Raw genomic sequence first — 27,874 nt, forward strand, 5'->3', positions numbered from 1 at the left:
TTGACTGGCAGGCTCCCAGTCAGTCAAAAAACCATACTGACACCAGCACAAAGTGGAGGTAACCATACTAGAAGGATCCTACCTTTATATCCTGAAATGCTTCAAGAGAAAATGTGTCTTTTTAAAAAGCTTTATACATAACCAGTTGCATACAAACTTTGCAGGGTGCTAATACCTTTCAGAACAGAGCTCACAAATGACCGAGACAATTTGTGTGAGCAGGAATTTATAAAGCCAATAGAGAGTTCTGATTGTTTTGCCCAAATTGTTTTAGCCTGCAAAGCCAATGGCTCTTTGTGTATGTGTGTGGATTTGCATGATTTAAATTCACAAATTTGGATAGGCAGGCACCCCCTTTCCCATATTACAGAATGTTTGACCACTTTGAAAGAGGGAAAGATTTTCATTCTATTGGACGTAACCCTCGGCTAATCAACAAATTAATCTACATAATGAATCAAGACTTTTAACATCTTTGATCACACCTGATAGGGCTTATCATTTTAAGTGTATGTCTTTTGGCTTAGCTTAAGCCTCATCTGTGTTTCAGAAGGCCGTTGGGAGTATCTTCAAACATATTGCAGGGGTTAATGACTTCCAGGATGATGTGATGATTCATGTGTGTAATTAACATCAACATGATAATTATTGTGCTTGTAAAGTGCACTACCACCCCTATAGGAGCAACCTGACGCTGAGTGGTGACAAGAATGACTTCATAACACAGAAGTGACCAGAAAGGAACTAAATCAGAGAATTACTGAGTAACACTGAGAATTTGGGAAAGCAAAAAGCCAAGTCTTCAACTGCTATCTAAAAGTGACTGGGAAGTTGATCCGAAGCCATAGTGCCCAGAGCAGCAAAGGATTTACCTCTTAAAGTTTTAAGTTTGAAAGTAGGTGGCTTAAGAAGTTTGGCAAAAGAAGACCTTAGAGTTCATTTGGCAGTGTGGTGATTGAATCTGGAAATGAGATATTTTGGACCCATCGATCTATTGACTCTGAAAGTGCATAAGAGAATTTTAAAAAGGACCCTTTTATGCACTGTGCATCATATGCGGTATATTTTGAGGCAAAGGGAGTGATGCTAAGTGTTGAAAAATGCAATTTTGGTACTTCAAGTATTGATTATCTGGGATGAAAATTGTCAGCCATTGGTGACAAGCCCAAATGTAGTCTTGTTAAGGCCATTAAAGATTTTGCTCTTCGGCAGAACAAAGACCAACTAAGATCCTATATGAGGGTGTTAGAAGTTTACACCAGGTTTTTCTTTTAGTCGTGGGGAAAAAAAACTTGAGAAGATGTCTGAAACAAATTAGAGATTTTTGTGGAGTGACACCTGTAGTCTGGAATTTGACTTGGTGAAAAAACCTTTTGATCCCCACGATGAGAGAACTGTCTTGACGAATGCCAGTCAGAGAAGTTTGAGGGTAGTGTTGTTTCAGAAGCGTAATGGAAGAGAGGACGTTGTTGCTCTTTCTTCCAGGAGTCAGATAGGAACTGAACCATCTTATTCTGTAGTGGAACAGGAAGTTTTAGCTTGTTGGTTTGGCATCTCTCACTTCAAGCCGGACTCATGGGGCATATGTTTTACTGTTCGGATAGATCGTAAACCTCTTATAAACATTTTCACCACTAAGGGAGGAAGCAGGGCCACTCTGAGGATTTCCAGGTGGCAATATAGATTACTTGGGTAGAATTATAGAGTGGAATATGTTCCTGAAGCCAAATATTTGTTGGCTGATTTTCTTTTTCGTCTTCCTGGGGACTAACTCCAACAGGTTGGTGAAACCTTACTTAGTGTCTGTGTGTACAGTGGAATATCATACCGAGGGTGCCATGTCACAGGATGAATAGTTGACTACAATTAATCAGGATAAGGATTTGGTGGAGGTTAGGGATTATATTCTTCAAGAAGGCCTTGCTAGGAGCTGTGTGATGGGTCAGATAACAAGTACAAGCATGTGTTTGAAGAAATGTCTACTATTAATAATCTCCTTTTTCCTTCAGATGTGTGTTTTGTGCCTCTTTGGATAAAAGACTAATTTTTGCTTTTGGCTCACGAGGGGCCATAGGGATGTGTGATATGAGAAGAAGGATAAGGGAACATTTTTGGTGGCGAGGTTTGGACAAAAGTATTGAGTATTTTGTGCGTGATTGCATGTCTTGTGCCAAAAGATACAAGTATCAACGTACTGTTCCTAGTCCTGTTGAGGCTATTGCTGTTCCCAAGTTGTTTATTTGGCTCACTAGGGGCCATAGGGATGTGTGCTATGAAAAGAAGGATCAGGGAAAATTTTTGGTGGCCAGGTTTGGACAAAAGTATTGAGTATTTTGTGCGTGATTGTATGTCTTGTGCTAAAAGATACAAGTATCAACTTACTGTTAACTTACTGTTAGCGCTACCACACACCGCTTACCCAAGCTGTACAACATCATGGCCATGACGACTTGACTACCCTCAAGTGCTAATTCGAGGATAACTACATCGGTGATCCGCCCCGGACCCACGAAAGTCCCTCCAATCCGGGACCCAGGACCTAAGCTTGAACCAAACAGGATCTGAAAGCAAATCTCAAGATAGAGATGAGCCCCGGAATGGAACCTCCAGTGCCTGACCATAAGATGGCTGTCCTTGGCCCTGAACCCTCGGGGTGACCAAACAGCATAGATAAGCCACCACCATTCCAAAGAGGGGCAAATGTGCCGCCGCTATTCCTCCGGCTCGACCTTCCAATCGCAGCCAGGTAGTGATGTGGGCCCTGGCAACACAGTGATTGCTGCTCCTACAAGCTCTAGGACCCCATGGCCCGACCCCTAGATGGCAGCAAAAAAGCTAACCCCCAGAATTTAAACCGGGGAGCAGCATTTGACCCACGAGTGCCCCAATAATCCAAGGACCCGGGACAGGACCAAACTATTTAATAAGCAAGCACTGGGAAAGCATTTAAAGCTAACAGCGAGCCACCAACGAGCTCCGCAGCGCACCCCATTCCAAAGCTGTGTGCCCCCTTGGCCTTGATGGCTGCCAAGATCTAACCCCCGGAAACTGCACCAGAGAACTACATTTGACTGGCATGAGTACTGACAACCGTAGACCTTACTTAATCTAACAGAAACCACAAGAACTATAAATAAGCTATCACATTACTACTGACAAGCTCTACAGCGTAACCTCCAATGGCTGCCCAGGGCTAACCTCCGACCTACTTCACTGGCCACCCAGACCCGCCGCTCACTAATTGGGAGCCAGCCCCCATCCAATATAGACAATATGCCTTCTGTCATGCCAAACCACCAAATCCTGACCACTTCAAACTACCTAAAACTGCATGGCCCAAACACCTACGCGATCAGCTTCCCGCCAACCTCTCACCCAAAGCGCCAGAAAACCTCAAACACAAACTGATTAGACAGCACCCAGAATCACTATTCGCGGACATATATCACTGCTCCTCCAAAGTCCAGATTAAAATGGATCTAATTTTTCACACTGAAAGACCCGAAGAGTGGAACTCTATCATCTGATCACAACTACACATTTCCAAAACGAAGAATACACCTCATAGCTGTAAACTAACGATCTCTACCCCCAACCGCTAGAGGAAGAGGGGGAATACTTTTGTGACCATCTGCCCCATCGGCACAGTCTTAATCCAAGCTAACAACGACAACCTAGACTCTGCAGCAGAGCACCCCAACCACTCACACGCCCCCCCATTAAGAACACTAGCCTTCCGGCACGTGACATCACCCTCACAGCTGCCACCAAGAACACGGCTCCCCCCCAACCGACCGTCTCCTCGACCATCCCCACCTACTACCCCCTCAAAGTACTATGATAGACAGCAACATACAGTCCACAACTCCCATCTACTTCCCTAAACCCACACTCATAAGAAGGCGGCAGCCACACCTTGACCCTCAACGCGCTGCCCCCTTAGCCCCGCTAAAGGACCACACGGACAACACAATATCAACTAGGCGTCAAGACAGCAGAGTCAGGACACCCCCCACTCAGGAGGACCCCATTCAGCACCACCCTGCCACCACCCCATAAGAGACGGGTCAGCATCTCACCCTGCTTGAAAGCCAGCTAGCTATTGTAATCTAGGACTTCAACAAAATCCTAACCAACCTCGCCTTGATTCGTAAACCACACCAAAATCCCCACAACACGCCCATCGTCAACAACCCCACTCACCAATCGCTCCCCATCGTAGGGGGCTCCCAACCCCCCTCTCCAATCAAAATCGGAATCTAGAACATACCCGCAGTACTAGAATAGCTTTGTCGCGAGTCAAGCAACAGATCTTGCCTCCTCATACGACACCCCATCAACCGCGACCCCTCTATCCAAAATCCAGGTGATCACCGGACTCCCGTCCTAAACACCCTAGACCCCCAACCTCCCTTACCAACATCCTCAGGGCCCCCTTAAGAAGAACCCCAACAAAGAGGCACAAACCACCAACTGCATGTTCATAAACTGCAGATCAGCCACTAAACATGCAACAGAGCTAGCAGAATCCATCCTCAACCATGACATAGACATAGCCTTCATCACTGAGATGTGGCTAAACGAATGCTCGACACCAATCAAGGACACTCTTGTGCCACCAGGCTTTGTAAACATCAACAAAGATCGACCAGACCAAAAAGGTAGAGGTATAGAAATCATTCACAAGAACACTATATCTGGGACAGAAATTGACACCTTTAACTATAACACCTGTGAATGCCTTTCTGCCAACATCAACACAAGCGACAACAAGACATTCCAGTGGAATCTCCTATACCATCCTCCAGGAAACACCACCGCATTCACAGAACATTTGTCCCACCTCATTGCTCATTGCTCACTCCGAGATGCCAACAACCTAATTCTGGGAGACCTGAACCTACACTGGAATGAAAACAACAACTCGGTAATCCAGAACCTAAATGAGCTGCTACATAGCAACAACCTTACGCAGCACTGTTCAGAAGTTGCCCATAGCAAAGGAGCGATCCCTGCCAGCATCTCCCAACGGGACACTGTCACAGTCAATTATATCCTACTTGTTGACTGGTCTGACCACCACCTTATCCTATTCTACATCACTCAACCAATCACATATGAACCCCCACCCAAGACCCCCCAAATGGATGAGAAATCTTAGACAGATCTCCATGGCTGACTTTGAAAAAAGGGTATTCTCACTCCTGCCTACAGCCACTGATGATCTCTTTACAACCGCACTCACCACTCACTATAACTTTACTATGACTTCCATCATAGATCAATTAGCCCCCGGAAACTAAAAAAAACTAGGAACATTCCATCCAGATCCTGGTTCAACTCAGACATCAACGCTGAAAGAAGACAACTAAGAGCTGCAGAACGACTATGGAGGAACGACCCCTCTACAAGCCTCCACGAGCAGCTCAAAGCAACCCAAAGGAAATACAAAAAATACCTTAACAACGAAAAAACCACCTTCTTCTGCACCACCCTGGCCAACGCGAAAATCAGACCCAAAGAACTATTCAACATCATCAGACAACAAACATCCTAGCCCTCCGTTAACCCAGGTAAGGCAACCAAATACCTGTGCGACAACTTCGCCAAATTCTTTAAAGACAAAGTCACCAAGATTGAGCTCTTTCCAGACATCAACCCCAACCCCTCATGCACAAGCCCACCCCCAGAAACCGAAGCCAGCACACGCAAGCACCCCATGAAAGCCTGGAAATCCTTCAACCCCATAACCGAAACTAAGATTCTCTAAACCTGCATCTCACGCACTAGATCCTATACCCACCATATTGACAAAAAAGCTGAAACTCTTCATAGCTCCATTCTGGTGCAAGATCATAAACAGTTCCTTGAGAACCAGCGTCATATCTAACTGCCTCAAAGTTGGCCATGTTACACCACTCCCGAAAAAAACAGGTATGCCACCAATAATCTGAACAATTTTAGACCCGTCTACAATCTCCCCCTCCTTGCCAAAATCCTTGAAAAGTGCATTCTTCTACAACTGACTCAGCACATGGCCATTATCAACCTTCTAGATCCCAACCCCCCGGGATTCAGAAAAGGCTGTAGCACCGAGACCGCAATCCTTAACATTGTCTCTAGATACTGACAAATGCTGCCTACTCATCCTCCTGGACTTATCGGCAGCCTTTGACACGGTGGATCACAATCTACTCATCAAGGCTTTTCAAAACAGGGTAGGTGTAGACGAGGTGGTCATACAATGGTTCTCCTCCTTCTTACACAACCGCTCCAAAAGGATAAAAATCAAAACCTTCATGTCTGACTCACACCCCGTCAACAGAGGCGTCCCCCAAGGATCAGTGATCTCCCCTCAACTGTTCAACATTTATATGGAACCCCTCACCTCCCCACTCAAAAAAGCTTACATCACCTCCCACCTCTTTGCAGATGACATCCAGATCTATCTGGAAACCTTCTCCTTTGAAGATATTCAGAGACTAAATACCACTCTCAAAGTAGTCCAACATTGGTTATCAATGAACCACCTCAAACTCAACCAAGACGAAACTAAAATCCTCCTCATCTCCAACTAAAAAGAAAACCCCCAATGCATGGAATGACTTAGAGCAATCGATGCTCTCAATGGTAATCTCACTCCGGCCAACTCCATAAAATCATTAGGAATCACCCTAGACCCCAAACTTGCCATAGGCAGACACAGCAAGAACTCCGTGAAGAGTGCCTTCCTCAATCTGAAGTTTCTTCACAAAATAAAACCCTTCATCCAGCCCAAAGACCTCAAACAAGCCACCCAATCCCTGGTGATATGTAAACTCGACTATGGAAATGCTATCCTCACCGGTATAGCAAAATCCCACCTAGCCCCCCTCAAAACAACTCTAAATGCAGCAGCCAGAATGGTCACCTGAGTCAGGAAATTTGAGCACATTGCACCCGCACTCAAAGAACTAAAATGGCTCCCATTAGAGCTGCCTGTCAGCTTCAGAACTGCCTGCCTCACGCACAAAACCCTCCACACAGGGAAACCTGACTACCTGGCCTCCAAACTCAAAAAGGTCGGCCAGACAAGGAACCTCAGGAGCTCTACCTCCCAACTGCTCATCCCGATGAAAACATGCAAACAAAAAAACACTGCACGATCCTTCGCTGGAAACGCACCCAAAATCTGGAACCTCATCCCAGCAGATATTAGGACCATCCCATTGTTTATAAAATTTTAAAAACTCCTAAAAGACCTCTTCCTCAACCGTGCATTCCCGAACAGTTAACCATTGCTAACTGGCACATGCCTGCATTCTGCAGCACCATGACACTGTGTCACCAAAATCTGCTTCCTCCAAGCGCCCCAACGCTCCTCCCCGCTCGCACCCTCCCGGAAAATGATTCCGCCCTAGACAACGCGCACTCTGCGAGGTTCTCAGGATTTCAATGTCTCAATGTTGCACTTCACACGGGGACTTCTGACCCAACATATATACCTATGCCTTAGTTTGGGATTCCTGCATTATAACTGTTTTAAAGTGCGCCGACACCCTCAGGTCTGGCCAGTGCTATATAAAACTCCTAAATAAATAAATAAATAAATAAGTAAATAAATAAATACTGTTGAGGTTATTGCTGTTCCCAATAAAGCTTCGAATAAGTGGGCCATGGACATTATTAAGCCTATTGTGGTATGTTGAAATATTTAAGAGTATGGTATTATAGTCATGGATTTTTTCAGTCGATGGCCAGAAGTTAAATTGTACAAACAGCTACTAGTTTAAAATATTTGTATTTTTCGAGTCAAGAAAAGACAACACACTTTATTCGGCATTTTGTGCCATCAAAGTTCATGCAATAAAATATCCCATACAAATTGCAGTAGTTAAAAATAACATAAAAATATATAAATTCATTAAGACATAACTATATTATTAAAATCATTAAAAAAATAAGTCTCCACCATGAATCTAATTAGTTCCATCTTTGGCAACACTAGGTAATACATTCCTTTTAAATTATTTTGCCTGACCCTCCACATGGTCAATAAGAATCATGAAACCGCAAAGACTACACAGTGGGAAGTGCCACTGTTTAAATTCCTCTGAGCCTCTCTATACATTCTGATTCCAGGATTGCGACATGATGGACAAATGTACTCTCTCCTAGCACCTTGGTACGCTGAACAAAAGAATCGAGCATGCTCTAGTGTTTCATTTGCATCTAAACAAGAAAGACATAACTGAGAATGGGTCCTTGCCTTACATCCCCCCACCGTTCCCCCAATCTGCTTGTGAAAGTGGAGAGAGAGGGCCCATATCTAAACTGCAGGAATAATTTCCTTGCATTTGCCAGCTCAACTCTGTCCAAAACAATCCCTCACTTGTAGCTATCTTTCTGTTGGATAAATGTCAAGGTGATGGATCCAACATTGGTCTGGCTATGCTGTAAACACATGTTGTGTAGCAGGTAAGCATTCTTAACTTGAGCCTTGGAGATTTCACAGGCCTCTAAGGGAGGATCCCAAAGCTGACCTAAACCAATATTACATACTTCAGCCATGAAACATCATCTGCACCTACCCTAAGTATTATCTCCAATAACCCTGCCTGGTAAGCTGCTAACTAGGGAGTAGACCATAGTCTCTTCCAATATAGTAAAAACCTTAGCCCAATATCAATTGTTATTTTTTTTTGCCTCATATCTTGCTTTAATGTGAGCAATGGTGTACTTATAGGAAGGCCAGTTAACACTTGCATAAAATGATTTTCCATCAACCCTAGGATAGACACGTTCATATGTCTCTAAAGCTGATTCGAATGCTTGAAGATTATAGATTTGAATAGCAGAAGAAATAGGGTGAAAGGGTGAGCCCTTATGTAACTTTAAAATGCCCCCTGATGTTTACTCTAACCTTAACCCTCTCCTTATTATATGGGCTTGCCAATTAAAGTGTTCAGTAAAGGTAACTCCCAAGTACCCAAAAGTACAAACGCGTTCCAAGGGAGACCCTATAAGGGTGTTGTTGGGGCGTGAAGTTTTACAAGGGTTGAGAACCATATATTTGGTTTTAGCAACATTAATGTCCAACCTCAAAAGCTACAAAAGGTGTCCAATCTATCCAGGATCTTTTGGAGTTCAATGGGTGAGTTCGAGATAAGGAGTGTGTCATCTGCAAACATCAGGGCCGAAGTCATGATGTTTGCAAGAGTCAGAGCATCAGGTCCATCATGATCTACAAACGTTGCTAAATCATTAATGAAGATTGAGAAAAGGGTTGGCGCAAGGACACATCCTTGTTTAACCCTCTCTTGGCAGGGTAGGACTTAGTTAATTCTCCCATCTAGCTACATCTTACTTGGGTGAAGTTACCTTTGTGCTGTTGCCTAATTATAATAATTTTGTGTGGCATCCCCAGATCATCAAAAACCTGCCATAACTTAGAGCGGGAAATCACATCAAAAGCTGGTCTGAGATCAACGAACACCACATATAACCGTCCCCACCCAAATAAGAAATGTTTCCAATAATGAAGCTGAAACTGAAGGACTTGGTGTCAAGGGATCACTGAAAGAATATAGATGACACAAATATAGGCTTACCTAAATATCGAGTAAAAAATATAGAATGCAAAAATATCGACTCCCTATTTCCAAATAGGTAAGTACAAAAATATTGAATCAAAAATATCGTTGTAAAAATGTAGTTAGTCAAAATATCGAATTTTTTAAATGTCTTAAAAGTAATTGTAAATTAATGAAATAATAAATATAATTAACTTAAACATACTTAAAATACTTAAATAACCTTAAAATTAATAAATAATTAATGTAACTTAAATTTCTTTTTTATTTTTTAATATATATATATATATATATATATATATATATATATATATATATATATATATATATATATCTAAACAACTCCTTCCGCCCGTGAAGAAGCAGAGGCCACAGCGGGGAAACCAGAGGAAACACTTTATTCAAGCTGAATTGGGGCACAATGCATTTCGGCCTGACATAGGCCTTCCTCAGATGCCTTCAGTAATGTTCTGGCGACTTTGCTGCTCGTTTAAATGATTCCTGCCACTGTCCCATTGGTTAAGGGGCGCCACACCTTCAAGTGGAGTGAAGTCACACTGCCTGCTGTTCGTTGGAACTGCAGGCCCCACAATGCATCAGCCAGGTAGGTGCTGCTGTCGGTGTCTCCGAGTGGAAATGCGCGTTGTGTGGCAGAGTGTTGCGAGGAGCAAACAGTCAATGTCCAGTAATACGTTTTTCAGAGTGCTCCCTCCGGACCCCAAATGTTCCAGCCCCCTGGTACCGATGACAAACAGACAGGGACAGAAAAGCCAGTGCTTATTTCCGTCCTCCGTGAAGTCACGGTTCGCTGCTGCAGCCGCCCAGGGATTCATCAGTATTCAGAGGCGAACTCGGGGATGTAGCAATACCTTGCTCCCAAAAAAGACTGCCGAAACCGGATCCAGATGAACCCGGAGCCTCTTAGTGGAACGGCGACCTCTGAAGCGCGTTATCTGGAAATGCGCAAAATATCCAAACAACTCCTTCCGCCTGTGAAGAAGCAGAGGCCACAGCGGGGAAACCAGAGGAAACACTTTATTCCAGCTGAATTGGGGCATAATGCATTTCGGCCTGACATAGGCCTTCCTCAGATGCCTTCAGTAATGTTCTGGCGACTTTGCTGCTCGTTTAAATGATTCCTGCCACTGTCCCATTGGTTAAGGGGCGCCACACCTTCAAGTGGAGTGAAGTCACACTGCCTGCTGTTCTTTGGAACTGCAGGCCCCACAATGCATCAGCCAGGTAGGTGCTGCTGTCGGTGTCTCCGAGTGGAAATGCGCGTTGTGTGGCAGAGTGTTGCGAGGAGCAAACAGTCAATGTCCAGTAATAAGTTTTTCAGAGTGCTCCCTCCGGACCCCAAACGTTCCACCCCCTGGTACCGATGTCAAACAGACAGGGACAGAAAAGCCAGTGCTTATTTCCGTCCTCCGTGAAGTCACGGTCCGCTGCTGCAGCCGCCCAGGGATTCATCAGTATTCAGAGGCGAACTCCGGGATGTAGCAATACCTTGCTCCCAAAAAAGACTGCCGAAACAGGATCCAGATGAACCCGGAGCCTCTTAGTGGAACGGCGACCTCTGAAGCGCGTGATCTGGAAACGCGCAAAATATTCAAACAACTCCTTCCGCCTGTGAAGAAGCAGAGGCCACAGCGGGGAAACCAGAGGAAACACTTTATTCAAGCTGAATTGGGGCATAATGCATTTCGGCCTGACATAGGCCTTCCTCAGATGCCTTCAGTAATGTTCTGGCGACTTTGCTGCTCGTTTAAATGATTCCTGCCACTGTCCCATTGGTTAAGGGGCGCCACACCTTCAAGTGGAGTGAAGTCACACTGCCTGCTGTTCGTTGGAACTGTAGGCCCCACAATGCATCAGCCAGGTAGGTGCTGCTGTCGGTGTCTCCGAGTGGAAATGCGCGTTGTGTGGCAGAGTATTGCGAGGAGCAAACAGTCAATGTCCAGTAATACGTTTTTCAGAGTGCTCCCTCCGGACCCCAAACGTTCCAGCCCCCTGGTACCGATGTCAAACAGACAGGGACAGAAAAGCCAGTGCTTATTTCCGTCCTCCGTGAAGTCACGGTCCACTGCTGCAGCCGCCCAGGGATTCATCAGTATTCAGAGGCGAACTCCGGGATGTAGCAATACCTTGCTCCCAAAAAAGACTGCCGAAACAGGATCCAGATGAACCCGGAGCCTCTTAGTGGAACGGCGACCTCTGAAGCGCGTTATCTGGAAACGCGCAAAATATCCAAACAACTCCTTCCGCCTGTGAAGAAGCAGAGGCCACAGCGGGGAAACCAGAGGAAACACTTTTTTTAAGCTGAATTGGGGCATAATGCATTTCGGCCTGACATAGGCCTTCCTCAGATGCCTTCAGTAATGTTCTGGCGACTTTGCTGCTCGTTTAAATGATTCCTGCCACTGTCCCATTGGTTAAGGGGCGCCACACCTTCAAGTGGAGTGAAGTAACATAGTTATCAATTAATCAATTAATTAAAATAAATTACCAATTATATTTTATTTAATTACCGATGAATTTTTTTTATATCAATTAATTCAAAATAAATACCAATAAATCAATTAAAAAATGTAATTAATTATAATTAAATTACTTCCCACTCTATTCCCATATAAACCCACAACCCACTACAGAAAAGAAATTAATAAAATGAACATAATTATCAATTAATCAATTAATTAAAATTAATTACCAATTATATTTTAATTAATTACCAATTAATAATTGATTAGCAATTAATTCAATATAAGTACCAATAAATAAATTAACATATTTAATTAATTATAATTTAATTACTTCCCACCCTATTGCCCTATAAACCCACAACCCGCTACAGAATTATATAATGCAAAAATTAAATACCATAAAATTAATTAATTAAAATAAATTATAAAATAAATCAACACTTTTCATACATATACTAACATAAAAAACACTTTAAAAAATTGGATTTTATTAAAAATTTTATAATAACTTACCTCAAATTCGATATTGTTGTTGTCTATATTCTGTCCATTCAATATTTTTGTTGTCTATATTCTGTCCATTCGATATTTTGCCCATTCTATATTTTGAATTCAATATTACTGCTATTCTATTCGATATTTTTGTAGTATATATTCTGTCCATTCGATATTGTGTCCATTCTATATTTTTAATTCGATATTAATGTAAATCGATATTAAAAACTCGATATTTTGAGTGTAATGTAAATTGATACTTGTACTTGTATAGCGCACCACTCACCCGCAAGGGTCTCAAAGCGCTTGTACGAATACCGCTGCGGAACCCATCCTGGCTTTCCCTGTGAGGCGTCCTCTCCTGGGCACCCCCAAGGTGGAGGCCAGGCATCCTTAGCGTTGTGGGGGCTGTTGTGGATATTAAGCAAGCTATTGCCCAGAGTTGCAGAGTGGGACTCCATGATTGGCATAGGCACTGAGGCGAAAATTATCAGGTCCATGGAATTTTGAGCCCTAGACCCGCCGAGGCGGGGAATTGAACCCTGGTCCCGGGCTAGACCTCTGCATCAGGGTCTGCCGCTCAAATCATTGAGCCACACTTCTCCAGTGTATACCGTGTGAAGTACTTGTACAGTATGTAAATCCTGCCTGCAGCGGGGGGGGGGGGGGGAGAATCTGTGTAGGTGATACCACTCTTGAAGCCTATTCAGGACGTATCTTGCAAAGAATTTTTGGATACAATCAATTAAACATATATGCCTGTAATTGGCTGGGAAGTCCCGAGCTCCCTTCTTAAAAATAGGAATAATCTAACCCGCAGCCCTCATTATAGCAATAAAGACGAGGGAAAAGTAGGGACCTCACACCACAGGCAAAGGTCTCCTGGGACCTTGGCAATCCTAGGGCCTTATGAGGAACAATCTTACTGATTGCTAGTAAAACTTCCTTGGTAGTGACAACTTGGTAATCAGGAGGGTCACTTAGAATAACATGTGGAATTGTCTCAGTGCTAGTCTCTATAGTGGTTCTGCTATCAAATATAGACGAATCAATGTCAGGGGATACTCTGGGTTCATAAGGAGAATACAAAGTGGAAAAATGCACAGCCCAATCATTCATCGGTACATGGTTTTCAATCGGGGGCACCCCTCCGAGCTACCAGTAGCAACTGTATTCCAAAATGAATAGGAGTCACTTCTTTTTACAGATACCAGCAGGGTTTCCACTTTTAGTTTACCAGTCTCTATAAGCCTCTCACATACTAGATTTGCGTACCTTTCGAGCCTCCTGAACCTTCAATTGTTCTTGCTGCTTGATGGCATATGACAACGCTAACCTAGCTGTTCTGCACAGCTGACGATACCAAGTAGGAGGATTCTGCCTCTTGCCCTAGCGACAAGATTCTACATAAAAGAACTCCTGATAGGAAAACAGCTGCTAATGGGCATTCACAAGTATAGCCCAGTCACACAGCACATGAAGGGACTGCTCTAACAATAGCAGAATGTCATCTATTCCTCCGACAACACAGTTATATATGCTACCAATTAATTCTTCAGACAGGAAAAAAGCACTCCATTTAACCCCACACCTGTTAGTAGATAGGCCAACCTTCTATTGAAGAGATCATCATGGTCGGGTCAAACTACAGGCATTATTGATTTCAGCTCTAGCAATTACGGATTATGGTTGCTATCAGTGCAAGATAACACTGTCATGTCTATAAGGGCAGGCCAGAGCCGGACATCCAGAAGGAAGTAGTCCAAAAGACTAGGGAGCATATTATCAAGGACAGGCGATACATTATCGCCGCTTTTATCGGCAGGAAACTGCTGATAAAGCGGCGATAATGGCCTTGATAATATGCTCTATGAATTCAAATCGAAGCCCATGTTCGATGTGAACACATCTAACATGGGCTTCGATTGGAATTCATAGATCATATTATCAAGGCCATTATCGCCGCTTTATCGGCAGTTTCCTGCCGATAAAAGCAGTGATAATGTATCGCCTGTCCTTGATAATATGCCTCTAGATCCCTGGAGCTGGTTAAATGTTTGGCATCCCTCCCTATCTGAAGCGGTCTTACCGTTACATGCCCTGAGGCTTAAATTTAAGGTGAAAGAATTTAACTAGACTGCCAGGAGGGACCATCTAACTGCTGTAGTGATTGTCAATCGGGGTATGGACCATGCTTGGTCCTCTTAGAAATAATGCATATTAAGATGTGCGTCCAACAGTCCAAACTGACAATTAAAGTCTCCACCTACTATTTTTGTTAATTGAGAGGGAAGTGCAGCTATGTGTGCAGCTAAAAAACTAACCACACTGACTCCGGTTTACCAGTCTTCAGTCTACAATAGATATTATAAACATGACAGGATATGCAATCAAAAGATATTAAGCTGATGTCTACTTTATCTGGAGAAGCCAACTTAACTTTATTAGGAGCATGGAGAGTGTTTTTAACTCATATTGTGACACCCCCTGAGGGTCTGCCTCTTCCTGAAGAAACACCCATCTAGCTATGATATGCGAACCCTAGACGATAAAGCGAAGTGGTGAAGCAGGTCTTTTGGAACAGACATATATCATAAGAGTCAATGAAATTACACCACTCTGGATTAGAAATTTGGATTGCAGACCAGCAATGTTCTAAGAGATCAGTTTAACGGAAGAGGCAAAGGGATCGAAAGTCCAATTCGCAGAATCCTGTACAACTGCAGATCCTAAGCTCTCCTCCCCTGTATCTTCGTGTCAGTCTATATCAACTAGCACATCATAGCGATTATGTACTGGAATGCCAAATGGTGAAAGAGGTGGAGGGTTAAAGACAGCAGCAGGATCACTTTAAAAAACCAAGGTGTGGGCAAATTTAGGGGCATATTATCAAGCAGGGCGTTAAAAATTATTGCTGTTTTAGCGGCAGAAAACTGCTGCTAAAGCGGCGATAATGGGCTTGATAATATGGCATTGTGAATTCCAATAGAAACCCATGTTCTGGTGTGAACATGGGCTTCTATTGGAATTCTCCAGGGCATATTATCAAGCCTATTATTGCCACTTTAGCGGCAGTTTTCTGCCACTAAAACGGCGATAATTTTAACGCCCTGCTTGATAATATTCCCCTTCGTTCATAAAAACGCCCAGGGGAAGTGGAAGAATATTGTTGGCAACCAAACATCTTCCTACTTGCCCAAAAATTAGATACTTAACCAAACGGGGGGTTTGAAATTTACAACCATACAGTCACCTTGCTGATCCACGGCCCGGAGCCAATCAACCCCACTGTTCTAGTCAAAAGAATATTACTTTTCAAGTTAAGGGGGAAGTTTCTATTCCGGATCAACCAGTGCAGAGTCTTATTGAGTAAATTCTCATGAGTCTCCCGCTGCTTCCTTCGTAATTGAGGAACTCCTAATAAAAACTACCACCTAGGAGCAAGCATGTGGAGGAAGATTAATCACAGGCTGCTCGATTGTTTGGACTGGGCTCTCCATAGGTCCTTTCCCCCGCTTGTGGTGGATCTGAAACGCTACTTTTGACATTGTCTACTTAAGTTATAAGTACAACCATCACTCATTATTTGAGAGTCTACAGAATTATTGGTAAGATATGGGACCTTGGCTGTTAAACAAAGTGGTATTAGTGGAAATGAGCAGGGGGCATTATCAACCATCCTTGTGCCCACCACCTTGATGGATTTAAGAGCCGGTACTACAGTAGAGTTCAAGTTATCAAGCACCTCTAAACCACTGGGTGCCAGAAGAATATGTTCTATAGTGTCCAACACTGCAATAACTGGTGAAAATGCCACCTGAATTAAAATTCCTTGATCTTCATTAGGCTGTCCTCCAATGAAAACACCCCCACAGGTAATTTATTCAACAAGTCAATTGAGCCCCCTTCTGCATCGGGGAGATAGGGGTGGTCAGAATAAAAAATTGGTGCATGGATTGGCAGAGGGGATGAAATTCCCTTTCATCCAGTTTTGGCCAACTGTTTGAGGACTGACGTGGAACTTAAGGCAGGCTTCTTCCTAACCACAGGTAGTGTTTGGGCCATGGAATCTAATGGCCCTGCAGCAAGTGGACCCGGGGCTGGAACTCCAGGTGAGTGGCCTGGTGGTGACTCCATATTGATTAAACTAAGGGAGAGCCTTCTCTCCATCAGGTCAATTTTATTGCTGATAACCTTTACCGCCCTCTGTAACATTCTATCAAATGATGTTGAAGTTGGAGAAGGGGTAGGTAGATTCAAAGGACCTCCTACCTTTTTTCCCTATTACATTATAAGGACAAGTGGAAGGGTATCAAAGACAAAAGTGGCTGGGGGCTAGTACAAACCTAGTTACCCCCTCCTCCTCCGCTGTAACCAAAGTCCTGGTTACGAATGAAATGCACAGCAACACAAGAGCAGAAGAGGGTCCATGTCATAAATCACCCCAAAGACTTGTCAGAGGGAAAATTGTAACTACCCAAGGCCCATAGTCCTCACACCGCAGCAGGATGAGTCTGCGGCAGAGCTTCAAAATGCTCAATGCTGCGGGCCTCTCAGACAGAAGCCGGGGCCTGAGATTGTGCCTCCCATGGCCCCAGCCCAGTACCAGTCCCCTTGCTCACCAGGGAAGCAGTGTCGCTGCAAAATGGCCCCGCACACACAGGGGGGCAGGGATGCACACAGTCTCAGACAGTGAGCCACAAGCATGGGTGTCTCACCTCAGGCATGACCATCTCCAACGCCCGGCAACTCAAGCTCCTCCCTTCCACACACCAGTTGGGCGATGTAGCTCTCCGCCAAGGGCTCTCCCGGAATCAGCATACCTCTTGATCCGGGACATTCATCGGGCCCCAGAGATGCGTCACCTCAATCTTCAGTCTCCCGGAAATCTCCACAGACAGTCCACGCATTCTGTCGCAGCATTGGCATGTGGCTCAATCATCATGGGGGAAAATCTCCTGTTAAGTGCGATGTCCTGCTCCTCCTCGATGGTCTTCTCTGCTCGAGGCAGGCAGGCAGGCCAATTTTTGCTGGAGAGAGAAGTCCAGATGCAATTTTCACTGACAATGGTAGTCAGTTCACGTCCTCGCAGTTTACTTTTTTTTAACCATTTAGGTTTGAAGCATTCCAAAAACCTCGTTATACCATCCTAGGAGTAATGGTCTAGTTGAACGGTTTATTAGAGTCCTCAAATACAAACTGCAACTTACTAAGACCAATGGGTTAGGTTGTGTTCTGGAGCTAATACAACTTCTTAGGGCTATAAAAACTACTCCCAAGTATTAACTTTGCGTCACTTAGAGGTAGGGTTCCTTCTTCCAAATTGTTTAGAGCTTGGACAGGAGACTTTTCCGTTCCAAAAACTAACCCGATAAAATGTGGCTGATTCGTGATTGCATGCTCAAGGCAAGTATTATGTTGGCAAAAACAGAAGTGTTAAGGTTTTTGTTGGTGATTACGCGAGGGTAAAAATATCCATCCATCCATTATACCTTTATTTCGGCCACTAGGGCCATGAAAGTGCAAGCATTAATAAAAAAGATAGTAAACACTTGTGACTAAAAAATTTGAGTTGGCTCAATTTCATCTTTTTGTACAGAGACCATCCACTGAGCACACAGGAAATACGAATCACAGCAGGGATATACAAACATAATTAATACTGTCTTAAACCTGTTAAAAAACGAATAAAAGCAGCCCACTAGCGATAGGCTGTGCTCTAAAATATTTTTACACCAAGGGAAAATAAGAATAAAGCCAAGTATGTTGGCAAAAACAGAAGTGTTACGGTGTCTGTTGGTGATTGCTTGAGGTTAAAAGTATCACAAGTTCTACCAAAGGGTAAGTCCAAATTTTCTTCTCTCAAAAGAATGATGGAGGTGAGAAATAAAAGGTCAACTTGGATGATGAGAAATGGAGCAATTATACCATTTCTATTGTTCATGGGATTACTGGTGCGAACAGAGGGGGTCATTAGGATGACGGGAGGTCTTAGTCCGCCCGCCATCCTATCGGAATTCGGGACCGCCCGCCATAATGGCGGGGGTCCCGTGGGGGGTATTAGGATGCACCCGCCACAGTGGCGGGCGCATCCTGCATTTTTAACATTGTGGCGGGCGGTGCTCTCTGCACCGCCCGCCACAATGCGAAAAATGAATGTATGCATTTGCATTCACAAAGCGGCAGGCACCGCGCGGTGCCTGCTGCTTCGTGTATGCAAATGCTGGGGGGTACCACAGGTACCCCCATGTGCACCCCCCACCTCTCTGCATCGCCGCCACGGATAGGCATCTGAAACAGCCCATTGTAATATGGCTGGAGGTGTCTAATAGACACTGCCACCATATTAATCCTTTTCTGCCCCGGTCGCCTTGCGGCCGGGCCGCAAGGCGACCGGGGCAGAAAAGCGGAGGACTGTCTTTCCGTCCGCCGCGGTCCCCTCGCTATACTAATATGGCGGGGGGAATTTAGGTGCGGATGGCGGGCAGATTGCCCCCGCAAGGCTGGCGGTGGCAATCCACCCGCCATCCTATTGGGCCCCAAAGTACCGATGGAGTGAGAGAGAAAGGAAAGGAACAATTGAATAGAGCCAAAGCGTAAAGTATGGATGGAGAGAGAGGGAAATTTAGGAAACAATTGGAGGAGTCAGTGGTGTGCGAGTCTCTCATAGGAAGAACAATTTGCCTGCCAAATGTCAAGATTTGGTTTTGAATGTCAATTATCATTAAGTGGCATTTGTAGTTATGGTCATCCATGGTATTTTGCATTTTATTATGCTATTGCTTTATTATTGGGAATGTGTATAAAGGGGAGGTGGGTTGGGGCTTCTTCTTTTGCATATTTATAGTTAGTTAGTGCTGCTGGTGGAATACATGGCTATGGGGAAGGTTCTGTGAAGCAAATGAAATTAGATTGTGAAGGGCAGGTTGAATAGAACAGCTGGATCTGATGTTGTTGCTGGTTGTTTATTCCTTCTTCTCTTCTTAATATATACAAATAAAGAAGGAATTTACTTACCTAGAACCTCGCTTCTTTTTTGGAGGGGAAATGGAAAAGACAGACATCTGCATCCACTGAATTTTCCCCTCTCCTACCGGAGTGCTGCTGCCAGGCAGGCCTAGTGCAGTTACTGGATATTGCCCCACTTTGACATAGTGCTAGCTGTGATCGGGTTTGTACTGCATGATTTCACTAATGCCTGCATCACTTATTTGTCACAGATTGACATGCATGCTCAACCAGCTAATACACTGTGAAAGGCAAAGCCCCATTGCCAAAAAGGGAAACATTTACCATCACCTGATATTTTCTCTTACCCCACAGTAGTCATCGCCATTGAATATCTGCGGTGGTACGGCACTTGGATTTCCGCTCTTCTGCCGCATCTCTTGAAGAAGGTTTTCACTGATAGATATATCTATTAGCTCATATTCTACTTGATTAGCATCTAGAAGGTGAGTAACTTCGAACTGCCTCTTCTTCACCTGGGTGAATCAAGCAAAAGCCCTTGCGTTAGTCATCATTTGTCATCAAGGATGCACCGCATAAGTCCTGGAGGCGGATCCATTCTGGACCATTAGGGCAACCACTCACCAAGTAACTGAGATCTATTTAGATTAGTGTTTTTTAAATTTCTTGTATGTGGATTTCTGATTATCATGACATGGATCTGTCCAACCTAGGCTATGGATGTGTTAGACAGCTGCCCTAACCTCACGTTCATAAAAACATTTCTGAATGACTGTGTTGAAGATGCTCCATTGAGAGGGCTGGAAAACTCCAGTTTCACATCATCAGAAAATGCGTGTATGACTTTTTACAAACAACTCTAAACCACTTTGCATAAGAACAATTTTTTCAGTTTGCGAACATATACAAAATTGTTAATATAATTTCCCATAGGAACAATATAATCATGACATACTTGAGTCATACATCCTTGCCACACATTTGTTTCAAAAGGTTACACACCTCATGAATTGATTTGATGTAGGTTTTACCTACCTCCCGGGAGCCAGAGACACTGGTATAGTAAACCTTTATGCTCGTGGGATTGTTTGGAGACATGGCAGATGACAGTTCTATTTCGACACTTCCGCTTTACAAGGTGCTTGCTGCTCTTCAGCCTGCCCGGGCCCAGTACAATTATACTAAGTCAAGCTGAAACGAAACCAAAATACAGCAATGGACGAGGAATCCGCTTTGTACTTCCGTTTGTAGGACGCAGGAACATATGCTGGTTGCTAAGCTACGTGTTATGTTCTATGTGTGCAACATTCTTGGCAATCTGCATATGTCATAATATATTCAGAACGCACAGTTTTAAGTGAAGGAACGCAGTCTGAATTAGAAGCCTTTTCCTAAACTCATCGAACTGATGCTCTTTGTTTAGGGAGGGGGGCGGCCTTGAATACTGTTCTAGAGGATGAGGCTTGTACATGTAGGCACATTGTACTAGAGTGTATTTTGCCGCGTCACCTAAAGTGATCTTCTACGTGTACCTAGGCATATAGTGCAAGGACTAGCTGGATTCACTACTTTTGATGCTCGCAGATAGGACGATGGATTTGGGCCCAGATCTTTTGACTGGGGGAATGTGTGACATTGATCCACATTCGGTCCATCACTTGTTGTTTTTGCAATTGCTGCCCTAAGTGCGCTGGGGATGCCCAGACGTGGGTCCCAGGCACTCCACACCACTTGGAGTCAAGCTAGCCGGGCTGATGAGAGGTGTTACCTCGAAACCGGTCCGGTCCTCGGATGCTTGATTCCGTTCTGGGAAGGACATGGCTTTTGTAGTTCGGACTGGACTGTTCCCATGGGGCAACAGGGTCAGAGCTGATTTGCATATCGCCATTGTCTAACCCAGGGTGGTGTGGAGTGCAAAAAAACGATGGATTTGGGCCCAGATCTTTTGACTGGGGGAATGTGTGACATTGATCCACATTCGGTCCATCACTTGTTGTTTTTGCAATAATATATTCAGAACGCACAGTTTTAAGTGAAGGAACGCAGTCTGAATTAGAAGCCTTTTCCTAAACTCATCGAACTGATGCTCTTTGTTTAGGAAGGGGGGCGGCCTTGAATACTGTTCTAGAGGATGAGGCTTGTACATGTAGGCACATTGTACTAGAGTGTATTTTGCCGCGTCACCTAAAGTGATCTTCTACGTGTACCTAGGCATATAGTGCAAGGACTAGCTGGATTCACTACTTTTGATGCTCGCAGATAGGAGTTGGAGGAAAGGATGTAAATGCATTTTGAACATGGACTATAAAAGATGGGACACATTTGGAGCAAATACGTGGCAAGCATAATACGTAATCTAAAATGGGGTTGATCCTTGTTGACTCACACAGAAATGTTTAGATTATACACTTTGAATCTGCACTTTTTAGGCTATAAATGCTATATACTAATATTCCAATTTGTATTTTACCCTGGGCAATCTCAAGTTATACTCGTTCACACTGGGGCACTGTCAGCTTAAATATTAGAAATGAAAAAAATACAATCACATTCTATCTAAAAATGTGAGACGCCCTTCCTTCAAGATTTCATTCCTCTCGACTATGTCCCTCAATCACTTAATCCCCTTAATCAAACCAGCAAGCTCATCTCCACCCAGTGACTAATTCGCTGCTCAAATTAATAAACTTCTGGTTCTCCACTCATGCATTCAAACATTTTTTTGTTACTTAGTATTTTCTGAACCCCGGCATCTTTTCGCCCAAATCAATCTATCTATCTATCTATCTATCTATCTATCTATCTATCTATCTATCTATCTATCTATCTATCTATCTATCTATCTATCTATCTATCTATCTATCTATCTATCTATCTATCTATCTATCTATCTATCTATCTATCTATCTATCTATCTATCTATCTATCTATCTATCTATCTATCTATCTATCTATCTATCTATCTAACCACAAATTTGATGTAAGGTTAACAATGTTTATCACCTAATAATGTGAAGATATTGAGCTCAACATGTACAGGTTCGCAATAATGCATTAATCACAGATCGAGAGAACATTTATCAATGCAAACAGTGTCAAACTCATATCAAAATGAATAAATGCAAATGTGGATGGGCATAGAGACAATGGTTTCAGAGACAAAATACATTTACAAGTTAATCTTCCTCCTTTACAGAGAAAAAGGAAATAATAAACACATCTCAAAAATGAAGCTTAAAGTATGGGAGACAACAACAATAACTCAACTCACAAACTGGAAGATCAATCAATGAATTATTTGTTTCAGCTTGTTCAGCCTGATCAGCTACTATTACTACCTCATTCCTGACACTATTTGTTGGGTCTGTCAACGCATGTACTCTCGATATATTCTGATTACCTCCATACAATGGAAGTATGGGACCAATTGTTACCAGCACTGTCAATGCTTCCGCATTCAGACTCAATTGATTAATTTTCTGAATCAACTCTTCTTTAGCCTTAGTCAACATATCTATTTCACTCTCTTGTACTACCCTAGTAACCACTGGAACTTCTGGAACCTGCGGAATTAGTGGTGTTCCCATTAATGGTGCATTTGAAACATATTCACTTGAGTTTTCCTGAGATGGTGGAGGTCTTTTAGTCAAAATGGCATCTAACAATTCATCATCGGATTCACTCGGGTCAAAATTTAATCCTAATGTCTCTACATTTTTCTTTTTCTCTTTTCATTTGCCTCCAGTTGATTCCTCAGCAACTGAAACTGGGCACAAACCATCCGCTTTTACAGCTCTCCTCCAGCTTTTCATTTGATCATCCCACCTTGCCTGTATTTCTCTCGTTTGTACACTTCATGTTCCCATTCCTCTAACGCTTCATACGGTACGTCTAGGATTTGGTTCTAGGGAATTCATTTGCCCTCTGAAATTCTCCAAAATCCTTACATTAAGGGCCCGATTCCGATCTGGTAAAATTACCGTCCGTATGACTCGCATCCGGAGCCGTCTCTGTACGACTTGTACACATGGCGTACGACCCGACAAGTACAATCCAGACCGGGGTATCAGGACGCGAGTTGTACGGTCCACGTCAGGTAAGGGAGATTCGTACGGAAAAGCGCACAAACACATACACTCCGTATGGCTCGTACCCCCCATGATCGCAGGGTTACGGCACGTACCCCTGCGATCATGGGGGGTACGCGCCGTACCCGGGGTGGGCCGTTCCGTACCTGTTTTGGGGCGAACTCTGCTTTTATGGCTGTTTTCAGCTCCCGTAGAAAAAGGGTTGTACGGTGCATACCCGACATGAATCGTACTTGCTGGGTTGGAAAAAACAGCCGCGAACCGTACAGATGTCGCGTACATCGGGTTCCGAGTGAGACTTGTACGGAGATTAGAGTTGTACGGTCTCTTTACGATTCGTACGGAGTCCAGCTCCTGGTACAAATCGTACTTCGTCGTACGTACGGGGGACATTGCAGGGTACGATTCGTACGGGAAAAACACTCTGAACGGCTATTCGGAGCGCTTTTTACCGGATCGGAATCGGCCCCTAAATGGACCATGCTCTTGGAAAGCCAAAACACCATCATCTTCCGTGTATCCCACCCAATTCTCTAACCATATACACGTATGATAACCACATTCCAACATAATAAAAGAAGCAGGCATCCTCTGAGGTGGATAGGAATTCCTTCTCTAGTTATAATCAGTTTATCTTTTCTGAAGAAACTCTTCACTCTATTAATCATCTTCATTTTCCCGACTCTTCACTCTAAAATATATTTCTGTAAACAACAAACTTTTCGTACTTCTGCTGTTTCTATTTGCTAGCGGTCATCCAATACCAGCGTGACCCACACCAACCAACCAATCAGAGCACTTCTACGTAATCAGTATCTTGACCAATACCAACACAGTTCATGATATTCAACCAATTATGGCTCTCTAAGCACCCTCTATTTCCCCAATGTCAGCGCAACCTTTTAAGACGTAAGTATTACTCCTACTACTGACCCTCCCTTTTAACCATCCTCTGCTACCAAAAACGGATCCAGCGCCAATCAGAGATCGATAATCAATAATAACTCAATCACAAGCCCAAACACATTTACCCAACACAATGCAAACATCCACTGAGTGACGCTGTGTAGTTTAATGAACTATGGACACTTAAAATTCAGTTGTTCATTATACAGACTCTTATCTAACACTCTAAATACATAACTGAGCCTGCATATCAACTCCTTTCCTCTGGTCGATCGACCTAAAGTTGAGAAGTTGATGGTAATAATATGTACTATCTATCTATCTATCTATCTATCTATCTATCTATCTATCTATCTATCTATCTATCTATCTATCTATCTATCTATCTATCTATCTATCTATCTATCTATCTATCTATCTATCTATCTATCTATCTATCTATCTATCTATCTATCTATCTATCTATCTATCTATCTACCTACCTACCTATCTATCTATCTATCTATCTATCTATCTATCTATCTATCTATCTATCTATCTATCTATCTATCCAGCTATCTATATATAACTAAATAACCACAAACCCGATGTAAGGTTCACAATATATATCACCAAATAATGTGAAGATATTGAGCTCGACATGTACAGGTTCACAAGGCAAACAATGGATTAATCAGACATTTATCAATACAAACAGTGTTAAACTCATATCAAAATGAATAAATGCAAATGAAGGAGTGGATAGGCTAAGAGACAATAGTTTCAGAGACAAAATAGATTTGCAAGATATTATGCAAAGTACGGATCATTTAGCTATACTAATCTAAGGAATATCAGAGAAATACCACCCCCTGGCCACAGGGATAGCAGGGGTCCCTTGAGACAGATTCAGGGAACAAAGATTATCAGGGTACTAGATACAGGACAGGAACAGGAAACAGGTAGGCCTCTATCAGCAAACCGACAGACAGCGATGATCTCCCTCTAAGCTTCTCTTCCCAATCGCTCCTAACCGCAACAGCTCTAACCACACCCCCTAGGGCACCTCAATTATACCCTAAAACCAACATGCCCAAACCACATTTGTTGAAACATTTACAGAAATGCAGTCTCTCATTGGCTGATTCAGGGGGTGTTTTATCACATTGATAGTAATAAAAAAATAGTAATAGGGGCATTTATATAGCGCTGGGTTATTACGCGCACCGGCGTGTCCCCGCGCTTCGACCGCTGCGAAACCCTTCCTGGCTTCCCTGAGAGATGGTCCCTTAATGGGTATCTCCAGGGTGAGACCAGGCATCCCCGGCGGTCTGATGGGGCCGTTAGTGAAGATGAGGCAAGCTAGTGCCCAGAGTTGCCGAGTGTGATCGTTGATCAGAGTGGGCACCGAGGCGAGAGAATTATCGAGCCCGCTGACCCTGGTCCAGAAACCTGCCGCGTCGGGAATCGAACCCTGGTCCCAGGCCGTCCTCTGCTCTCGGGTCTGCCACCTCTAACCAGTGAGCCACACTACTTCACTGATGGAGCAAGGATTCGCACGTAAAGCGACTTGCTCACATTCATGAACCTCGTTAACTTGTAATAGTATTAACCAATCCTGTTTGTCATTAATATTACACTTTTACAGTACACGCGGGTGTCCCAGAGACGATTGCCTATGTGTCCATTATTCCTAACCACGCTTGCATACTACAGAATGGCTGCTTCGCAGAAAATCCAGTCTGCGCATGCGTCGGTCATACCCATGTGATATGACACACTTGCAGTTTTGGAGGGATACTTCGCTCATGCGCATTGTAGCTAATATGGAAAGGGGCGACCACTCGGTCCCCCCGAACGTATGGCAGAGTACCTCGATCCCCCCGGGAAGCCATTTTTGGCGGGAGGCGCGTCTCGGCTGGTATGCCCAAAGCGGCGTAGCCGGGGCGCGCTCTTTCCCGCCCTAGAGTGGGCTGGCCTAGACACTGACGCGGCTGGCCACGCCCTCGGGGCAGGCAGGGGCGGGTTTACGCCCGCCCTGAAGACGGATAAAAAGGGACGCAAGACCAGAAGACATCCTCTTGTTCCCGTGCTCTGAAGCTGCACCCCCTCGCTGCACGTGAGCTCGAGACGGAACGAAGAGCCAATTTTGAGCGTTGTAATCTTTCTTTTGTCTTACAGATACTCTGTCGGAGAAATGCCCAAGAAAGGCGGGAAGAGAATGACGACCGAACAGATGGTTCAGGTTCTCATGAAGGAGATGACTGAGCTGAAGAAGCGTGTGGCGGAGAGAGACGGGGAAGGGGGGCCGGAGCGTCCGTCGGCTGGAGCAGCTCCAGGAGGAAGAGCCAAGAGGCCAAGGAGGGGACCAGCTGGGGGAGTCGCCCCGGTTCCCTGTACCCCGCTCGAAGCGCCAACCCCAGTACCGGCGGAGGGGAATCCGATTCCTGTGGTGGTCACCCCGGTGTCCAAGGAGGATATGCCGCCCGAGCTGGCAGCACAACTTGCAGCGTGGTTGGGCGACAGTAGTGAGGGCGCCACAGCTGCCGAGGCCCAGGCGCTGATGAAGCAATTGCGCGAGAAACGGGATGCAGTCAAGGTGTCCGCGCCGGCTGCAGTAGTCGACAAGCCACAAGGGACGATTGCGACCGCAGATGCAGCGTCCGGTGCAGGTAAGCGGCCATTGCCGATTGCGAGGGATGAGTCAGCACCCTCTCGTAGAGAAAGGTTGGGTCAACATGTGCCTTTGGCAATTAAGGAGAAGATTTGGGCGGGGGAATATGTGAACATCTTCTCGTTGCTTGTTGATCATTATGAGGTGGAGCATGTTAAGGGTCAGAAAGATCTTATGCATCCGAGTGTTTGGCGGGCAAAAATGGCCGCCTTTAAGGTAAATGAGACTATCGGCAATTGGGGCAATGCATGGGGAATTTTTACGTCGATCTTGGGGGAACGTAGGCCCGAGTTGCTTTCCGAGTTGCCGACCTATCAGTCACGAATCATGGGGTACTCGACATCAAACCAGGGTAACCATTGGTTCTGCTACGATAATCTTTTTAGAAAGGCAAAAGAGCATAATAAAAGCTTAACCTGGGATTGTTATGATTCTTTGACATGGGATAAAATGAAGGAGACAGGTATGTTAAAAATGCCATTGGTAGGAAGTAATGCTGGCGAATCCTCCCGCCAATATGGGGGGACGCCCTTTCGGTCAGGTACGAGTACCGACGATTACTCGAGACCTGCCGGCAATACAGGAAAAAGGGGGTTCTGCTTCAATTTCAACAGAGGTAAATGTACCAGGCCCCAGGGGTCGTGTAAATTTAAACATGAATGTAGTAGGTGCGGGTCGTCCCATCCTGAGTCCACGTGCAGAGCCAAA

At 44.3% G+C, this 27,874-nt stretch overlaps 1 protein-coding gene across 1 annotated transcript in view; it reads right to left on the reverse strand.

Moving 5' to 3' along the window:
* LOC147718778 (SH3 domain-binding glutamic acid-rich-like protein 3) overlaps window positions 1-20,617 on the reverse strand; it is a 45,953-nt gene extending 25,336 nt beyond the window's left edge. The window contains exons 1-2 of the mRNA XM_086966780.1: window positions 20,555-20,617; window positions 19,867-20,034 (exon numbers count right to left, since the gene is read on the reverse strand). Of these exons, the coding sequence (XP_086822906.1) occupies window positions 19,867-20,034; window positions 20,555-20,617 (231 nt within the window). The remainder of the gene's footprint in view (window positions 1-19,866; window positions 20,035-20,554) is intronic.
* Window positions 20,618-27,874: the final 7,257 nt, after the last annotated feature.

This window comes from Lissotriton vulgaris, chromosome 4_1 (genome assembly GCF_964263255.1).
Source record: "Lissotriton vulgaris chromosome 4_1, aLisVul1.2, whole genome shotgun sequence".
In the NCBI taxonomy this organism is placed as follows: Eukaryota; Metazoa; Chordata; class Amphibia; order Caudata; family Salamandridae; genus Lissotriton; species Lissotriton vulgaris.